Consider the following 8,765-nt stretch of genomic DNA (forward strand, 5'->3'; position numbering starts at 1 on the left):
CATGTTCTTTAGCGGCGCTTTTTCCAAAAATGCCGCTAAAGGTCATGTTCTTTAACGGCACTTAGATCACAAACGCCGCTATTGTTTGATGACCTTTAGCGACGCTTTTCCTAAAAACGCCACTAATTTTGAGATTTTTGCAGAATTAATTTTTTTATATTATCAGCCATCCTGCAGGAACAAATCAAAAACAACCCAATTTAAACCAGCCAAAAGCAATAAATCTATATAATATTTTAAATTAAACGAATAAAATAATATTAATATCAATAAATAAAATATAATTCATATTATTTTCACAAAATGTTAAAAGTTAAAATGATAAAATATTTATACAATACACTATGACGGCGGATGTTGCGATTGTTGAAATATCTTCAGCATATCTTGAAGCTGTCGTTGGAGTTCGTCGTACTTTCTGCTCTGCTCTGCTTCCCTCGTTGCCGCCTCTGCTGCCCTCACTGCTGCCCTTGCTGCTGCCTCTGCTTCCCTTACTGCCGCCTCTGCTTTAAGTTGTAGCTGGAGTTCTTCATATTTCTTTTGAACCTCAATTGTGGTTGCTTGCATCTAAGTCATCTGGTCTTTTAACCTCTGAACTTCAGCTTGAGACTGACTCGCCGAAGGCATGTATTGCCGCGAGCTGGATCCAAAATATTGAGTTGGGTTAATAAAAGATCCTTGAAATCTAACTCGACCATACCTTTCAGGACCCAAAACTTCAGCAATAATCTGGTTATCAATGTCTTCAAGATGAACAGAACTCTCACTGGAAGCAACCGCTTCATACTCCGCCTTTTTATCCTTTAGTTTTTCCTAATAAATAAATCACATAGTTAAGAATGCAATATATATTAAAAAAATGCAACATAACTTAACAATAGTCGCATTAGAAGCAATGAATTAAACCATTAGAAAATAAACATTATAGATAACTAAAACAAGTCAAATCGTATTAAGTAAACGTACCATAATTTCTGCAGCTTCAGGAGTCATAGGAGATCCATCTTTCTTCCTATGTGTAACTTCAAAAAGTTGAAGGCGTCCAACTTTTTGACCGGACGACAGTTCCTACAGTATAGTAGTAAAAATATTATTTAATGGAAAGTTATACATATTTGACAGTATTAAAAAATTAAAAATACCTCCGCCTCAGCTACACATGCAAAACTTTTCGACCCGGCTGTGTGAGTGAATTTCTGTTTTTGTCTGCTGCTTTTTCCAACTCGTTCACGATCCTACGTTATGAAATTTTTAGTACGTAAATAGTAAATACTATAAACCAAAATAATTACAAGAGTTTGGAAGTACGTCATACCCCGCCTTTCTTCGATTGCCAAAATCTAACCGCTTCTTCCCATTGATACCTTAGCATACCCGGCGGGACATTGTGCAATTTCTCTTCGAGAGTTGTTTTTGTCTTATAATAATCTTTCTTTAGAGTACTTTTATGGTCTCTCCATATTTTTCCCAATGCCTTCTTTACATAAGTATCCGAGACCTCTAAAGCAAACCTCGCCTACAAAAAACACAAGTTAAGAAAGTAACTATAAATGAAACTTAAACCTAAGTATTACAGATGACATTAATGTTTTGTTACCTTAATATTATCGAGGGCTTGGTTTTTGTTACTATCGAGCATTTTATGCCATGACTCGTAGTTGATAGGCAACATATTCGCATTTCGTGCTAAAATGCCCAAGTATCCTGCTAAAAGTCGAGTTTCTGTTCCAACAGGCTGACCAAAACTGTTTCGTCCAACTTTGACACGCTCGACTGGATCTAACTCGTATAACTCTCTAAGTAACGTACATACTCGACCTCTGCGTGTCCCACCATTTTCAGCTAAAAATGGTATATTATAATATAAGAATTTGAAAAATAAATCAATTATAAGTCAACACGCATGTAAATTAAATGTAAAATTACTTTGAACTTCTGTAGGATCCTCAAGTGTATTCGAAACATTCGAAGATCCAATAGCTGTCCGTTCTTCACTATTTGTTTTTGCCGAATTTGGAGCATTTTGAACAATGCCTACATCTCGCATTTTTCTTCTAGGCATTTTATCTGTAATACACATAAAATAGTTGAAAAGTTATGGAATGATATATTTTAAAATTATTAAGTTATGTAAATTATGTAAGTTATGTATAATTTTAATTTGTAAGTTATGGAATGATATATTTTAAAATTATGTAAATTATTAAGTTATGTAAATTATGGAATGATATATTTTAAAATTATTAAGTTATGTGTATTATGTATTATGTATGTTATGTATAATATTAATTAAGTTGTAATGTAACATATTTTAGTAAGTAATGTAAGTAATGTAATATATACTTAAAAATATATATTTCGGTAAGTAATGTAAGTAATGTAATATATACTTAAGAATATATATTTAAGTAATGTAAGTAAAGTAAACTGAGTTATGTAATATATTTCGGTAAGTAATGTAAGTAATGTAATATATGCTTAAGAATATTGCATTTTTTGCACGAATGTAGCAAACCATATTCAAAGTCAACAAAAAAAAAGAAGCGAGATAATAAAAAGAAACATGTCGGAATATGCATTCTTCGATTAAAACTTAATTAATTGATCGAATTAATTAGTTCGATTAATTGGTTGGTCATTAAAATTAATTCAGTTGAGAATCGATTAAAAGTTTTGTAAATGTTCAAGTATCATTTAATTCAATTTGAAAGTAGATAATTAAAAATTAAATGGACCTATAATTACTGATAAGCATAATAACTTATTTAGCGCTCCAGTTTTAAAAAAAAGCATTTTAACAATTTACTTAAATTTTCAAATCTTTTAAACATTGAACTTAAGCTATTTGTCACTGTCACTGCACCCCTAATATAAATAAAAAAATTAACATAAGTTAACTTTACTGACATCACATCAACAATTAATTATTTTTAATATTTAAATATTCAAAGAACAAATTAAATATTCAAATATTCAAAAAAATTCTATCCGATAATGGTTAAGAAATCTGAAATTTCAATTAATTGTAGTTTAGTTTGAGTAAGCACTCCTAGAAATATGATTATGGTTGCAATTTCTTCCTATGATCATATCGTAATTAGTAAGCAGCAGTCCAAAAAATAATCATGATAAGTGACCATCAAATATCAATGAATTGCCCTAATAAATAATGATGATGACGAAAAATTACTGAAATCTGAGGCAATGTAACCAAATCACAATCAAAGGCAGCAATTTAGTCAACAAACTCGAAATTACTCCAACCTAAAACCAATCCGATTATAAACATGTAATAACTTGAATTTAATAATTGAACTCGTAACAATCTGAAAAACTCCAAATCCACCCAATAGACACCTTTAAACATCTACAAATCTAGAATCCCAATAGATACCTACTTTTTTTTTTGCTTCCCTAATGGAGCCTAATTCCACAAAGTCCAGGGAGCACACTAAACATCTAGGACAATTTATCATCACATTTGTTCTGTCATTACATGTTCAAATGAATCAAAGCAAACAACACTTGCACTAGGATGTAAGGTAGCCGTAACCAAAGCACAGGATTTGCAATAAATTAATGATAGAAGATTTTGCTGCCCTGAAAACTAGAGGGCGCTAGTATTTTCTATTTTGGATTAGTTCCATTTCAATAAAATAGCATGTCTAAAAGGTATGTTGAGTTAGAATGAAAAAAAGGACACCAAATGCAGGCATGAAGTTGAAATTGTTACAGTTGATATACATACCAGGCTATGCTCCATATTCATACATAAAATTTTTCATTCGTACATGGACTAAACATATTCAACATTCATTCAACATTCAAAGGTCTTTTTAGTCGTGTTATCAAAATCATCGATTTTAGTAAAGTATATATTCCAGCAAGTATATATTTGGCCATATATTCCAGCAAGTATATTCCAGCAACTGGAATATATTCCAGCAAGTATATATTCCAGCTTCTTCCCTTGTAGCCATAGTGGTGGCAGCATAAACAGTTAAGCAACAAGGAAAAACGAGGAATAACCATCGGAAAAAATCCCTAAAATTGACAGAAACAAAACCCTAAATGCTTTTCCCACAATCGATAGAAAAAGGCATACCTGGGATCGGAATTTCGCAACTTTGAATGCTTCGGTCCTGTTGTAGCTGGACTTCTCCTCTGCTTCTTTCTCTTTGTATTTCATGCGTATCCATATACAAATAGCAGCATTTTAAAACAGTTAAGCAGAAAGGAAAAAAGAAGAATAACGATTGGGAAAAATTCCCAAATTTGACAGAACAAGAACCCTAAATGTAGATCGACAATCGATAGAAGAAGGCTTACCTGGGATACAAATTTCGCAGCTTTGATAGATCGAATCAACCCTTGCTTCGGTTCTGAGTTCTCCCCTGGATCTTTTCCTTTGTATTTTTTCCCCTTTCGATTCAAGCTCCCCTCTACGTTTTCTTCCCAAATTTCCTTCTTTCTCAGACAGAAAAATTAAGGCATATATCACTTAAAACTCATAAGTTTAATCCGGTGTAAAGAAACGGCGCCGTTTAGAGAAATTTTAAGATATCTTTGCGGCATTTTAGGCAAAAATGCCGCTACTGCTTCTGATATTTGCGGCGTTTTAACAAAAAACGCCACTAAAATAAAGTACTGAACAGAAAACGGTGTCGTTTTACTAAACTTTTAATGCATATTTTCGGCGCTTCTATCAAAAACGCCAGTATAAATTCATTTCATCAAGCGGCGCTTTAAGAAAAACACTACAAATCTTTTACAAAATTTGCGGCATTTTTATTAAAACGCCACTAAAAACTAAACTCGTCAACGAAACGGCGCCGTTTTATTCAATTTTTAAAATATTTTTTGCGGCGTTTTTCATAGAAACGCCACTAAATATTCACTTTATTTATAAGTATTTGCGGCTATTGTATCCACATTTGCGGCGTTTTAATAAAAAATGCCACTAAAATTTCAAGTACAGAAAGAGACGGAGCCGTTTTATTAAAATATATGTTAATTTTCTGGCGTTTTTAGAAAAAACGCTACAAATTATTAACTGAAACGGCGACGTTTTACCAAAGTTTAAATATAATTTACGGCGTTTTTAGTGAAAACGCCACAAATAAAATTTAATCCGTAAACTGAAACGACAACATATTGAAAAATGTAATAAATATTTGTGGCGTTTTTATCAAAAACGCCACTAATAAATTTAAATTCGCCCTTTTTTGCTAAAATTTGAATAAATTTTATTTATTTATTGTATCTTTCATTTAAATTTTACATAAATAATTATTAAAATTTTAAGTAATATTTAAAAGTATTTAATACATGTATAAATTTTAGTTTTTTTATTTCATTTATATTTTTTCTTCTTATATTTTGGTCCTATATACAAATTAAATAATTAATTGCCTATATATATATATCCATATCAAAAATATCAAATGGTTAGGGTTAAATATTTTTAAATATACAAGTATTAATTAATTGTATCATTTAACAAGTCTTAAATTATAAACCTTAAACCCTAAATTAACCAATCATTAATCTATATGCATAAAGTGATCATCTATATCTATTATATATCTCTTAAATAACAATATATTAAATTTATTATTATCTATTTTACAAATACATAAGAACATATTTAATATAAAAATTAATAACCCCTAAATCCCAAATCCCTAACCCATAACCCCTAAATCCCCTTAATCCTTAAAGCATAACCCCTAACCCCTAAATCCCCCTAACCCATAACCCCTAAATCCCCTTAATCCTTAAAGCATAACCCCTAACCCCTAAATCCCCCTAACCCATAAAGCATAACCCCTAAACCCTAATCACCCTAACCCCTAAAGCATAACCCCTAACCCCTAAACCACAAAACCCAAACCCTAAATCCATACCCCCTACTCCTTAAAATACCATCTAAAAAAATCCCTAAATCTTTAATAATCATAAAATATAGTAAAAATCTATTAAACAATATTTAATAGTTAAAAATTTTGTATAAAGTAGCAATAATCAATATTAACTTTATAAAATTTATTTTTTATATAAAGTTTGAAAAATGTCCTCTTAAGAAACGAATGAAATTTGGTATAATAAATTTTATCTTTTTATAAAATTTGGTATAAAAAATGTATTTTTTTATCCAATAATAATTGGGTAAAGAACGACACGGATGAATTAAGTTAAATGTCCTCTTAAGAAACGGCACCGTTTAGGTAATTTTTTAATATTGCATCCACATTTGCGGCGTTTTAATAAAAAACGCCACTAATATTTCAAGTAAAGAAAGAAACGACGCCGTTTAAATAAAATATAAGGCAACTTTCTAGCGTTTTCACAAAAACGCCACCAAAAGATTCCATCCTTCCATTGAAACGGCGCCGTTTTGCCAACTTTTAAACATCATTTGTGGCGTTTTTAAAATAAACGCCAAAAATTAAATTTAATCCCTAAACTGAAACGACGACGTATCGGAAAATTCAATAAATGTTTGTGGCGTTTTTTTATCAAAACGCCGGTATTGTCTACCTTTTGCGGCATTTTCTATGGAAACGCCACTAACAAATCTCTATCCAAACGGTGCCGTTTTGTGAAATTTGAATATGTAGTAACAGCGTTTTTTGTTAAAAACGCCGCTAAATCTCATATATTTTATTTATTTATTTTTTCTATCTTTCATTTAAATTTTACGTAAATAATTATTAAAATTTTAAGTAATATTTAAATGTATTTGATACATGTATTAATTTACATGCATAAAATGATCATCTATCGATTATATATCTCTTAAATACTATAAACTATATACTCATAATTTCAATATATTAAATTTATTATTATCTATTTTAGAAATATATAAGAACATATTTAACATAAAAATTAATAAAACTAATTAATCTAAACTTAAACTCTAACCTAACCGTTGAAACCCTAAACCCCAAATCCCTAGCCCCTAAATCCCTTAACCCTTAACCCCTAAATCCTCCTAACCCCTCTAAATCCCCCTAACCCCTAAAGCATAACACTTAACCCCTAAATCTTAAATCCCAAACCTTAAATCCATACACCGACCTACTCCTTAAACTCTAAACCATATACTATAGTGATAATTAATTCAATATTTTAAAATTAATACTACCTCTTTTAAGATTATATAAGAAATTATTTAATATATAAATTAAAAAAATCAGTAATGTATCCAAAAAAATTTAAAAAATTTAAATAATAGTATTTTAATTTTTCAATTTTTAACAAATATTTTAAATTATTTTTAAATCCCTGTGCATTAGCGGCGCTTTCCTAAAAACGCCTCTAAATCCACCGAAAGCACAGAAAACGGCGTCGTTGGGCTTAGTTTTTATTACGGCGCTACACAAAAAACGCCGCTAGATCCCCGAAATCTCTCGAAACGGCGTCGTTGGGCTTAGGTTTTTTTGCGGCGCTTCTCCAAAAACGCCACTAAATCCTCAAAAAGCTCAGAAACGGTGTCGTTGGGCTTAGGTTTTTTTGCGGCGCTTCTTTAAAAACGCCGCTAAAGCCCTGAACATTAGCGGCACATTGATAAAAATGCCGCTAAGCCCTCGAAAGCCTAGAAAACAACGTCGTTGGGCTTAGGTTTTTGCGGTGCTTTCCCAAAAACGCCGCTAAAGCCATGAACATTAGCGGCGCTTTCTTAAAAACGCCGCTAAATCCCCTAATGCTCTGTAAACGACGTCGTTGGGATTATGTTTTTTGCGGCGCTTTTTAGAAAACGCCGCTAATTCTTATTTTCAGCGGCGTTTTCTAGTTAGCGCCGCGAAAGATCGATCTTTAGCGGCGTTGTTTATCCAAACGCCGCTAAAAAGCCGCTAAAAGCCTGTTTTGGTGTAGTGTACATGTCATTATTTTTTTCTGAAGATTTTGAATATTAAATTTGAATTTTAATTATTATAAATAAACCAATTAAATAATAAATACACAGATAAAATATTTTATGCTGCGCTTTTCAAAAACGTCGCTAAAAATAGAGCATTAGCGGCGCTTCTTCAAAAATGCCGCTAAAGACCCAAGAATTAGCGGCGCTTTTCCAAAAATGCCGCTAAAAATAGAGCATTAGCGGCTCTTTTCTAAAAACGCCGCTAAAGCCCCATGCATTAGCGACGCTTTCTAAAAAAGCCGCTAAAGCCCCAAAACTCAAAAAACGATGTAGTTGGGCTTAGGTTTTTTGTGGCGCTTTTTGAAAAACGCCGCTAATGTTCATTTTTAGCAGCGTTTTTCAATATGCGCCGCTAATACTCAATCTTTAGCGGCGTTTTTTTTAAAGCGCCGCTAATGCTTGATTTTTAGTGGCGTTTTTATCTAAACGCCACTAAAAACGCCGCTAAAAGCCTGTTTTAGTATAGTGTTTGCAAGATATAATTAGATTAAGATATATTTTTTAATACCTAGAAAAAAACCTCTTCTATTGTAGACAACAATATTTTTGTTACAAAGTAATGCAATGGAGACTGGTGAACAAAATGTTGGAATGTTAGATAGGACGCTACATGGAGGTCTATGCTGATGGTATATTAGTCAGAACATTCTCTATAGAGTAGCAAATTCGAGACTTATAAGAAATTGTTTTAAGTCCTTAGAGAATATACCATGAAGCTTAATCCTGCTAAATATTACTTTGGTATGAAGCGAGAAAATTCTTGAGCTTTATGGTATCCAATAGATGAATTGAGGGAAATTCAGAGAAAGCATAGGTGTGCTTTCGTGGAAAGTGATTT

General features: G+C 31.7%; 1 protein-coding gene across 1 annotated transcript; it reads right to left on the bottom strand.

The window, feature by feature from the left end:
- Positions 1-255: 255 nt before the first annotated feature.
- Positions 256-4,653, bottom strand: LOC121218301 (uncharacterized). Its single transcript, XM_041095350.1, has 7 exons — positions 4,330-4,653; positions 4,106-4,176; positions 1,927-2,067; positions 1,598-1,842; positions 1,316-1,516; positions 967-1,235; positions 256-813 (listed from the first exon to the last, which is right to left on the bottom strand). The coding sequence occupies exons 3-6, from the start codon at positions 2,060-2,062 to the stop codon at positions 1,125-1,127; spliced, it is 693 nt and encodes a 230-aa protein (XP_040951284.1). The 5' UTR covers positions 2,063-2,067; positions 4,106-4,176; positions 4,330-4,653; the 3' UTR covers positions 256-813; positions 967-1,124.
- Positions 4,654-8,765: the final 4,112 nt, after the last annotated feature.

The sequence above is a fragment of the Gossypium hirsutum genome, chromosome D06 (genome assembly GCF_007990345.1).
Source record: "Gossypium hirsutum isolate 1008001.06 chromosome D06, Gossypium_hirsutum_v2.1, whole genome shotgun sequence".
Classification (NCBI taxonomy): domain Eukaryota; kingdom Viridiplantae; phylum Streptophyta; class Magnoliopsida; order Malvales; family Malvaceae; genus Gossypium; species Gossypium hirsutum.

Bases quoted from the DNA above. Each gene is read 5' to 3' on its own strand.
- LOC121218301 (XM_041095350.1), bottom strand. From the start codon at position 2,062: ATGCCTAGAAGAAAAATGCGAGATGTAGGCATTGTTCAAAATGCTCCA. The intron at 1,843-1,926 runs GTAATTTTACAT...TACCATTTTTAG, and splicing joins GGATCCTACAGAAGTTCAAA to CTGAAAATGGTGGGACACGC. The intron at 1,517-1,597 runs GTAACAAAACAT...TGTTTTTTGTAG, and splicing joins AAGCCCTCGATAATATTAAG to GCGAGGTTTGCTTTAGAGGT.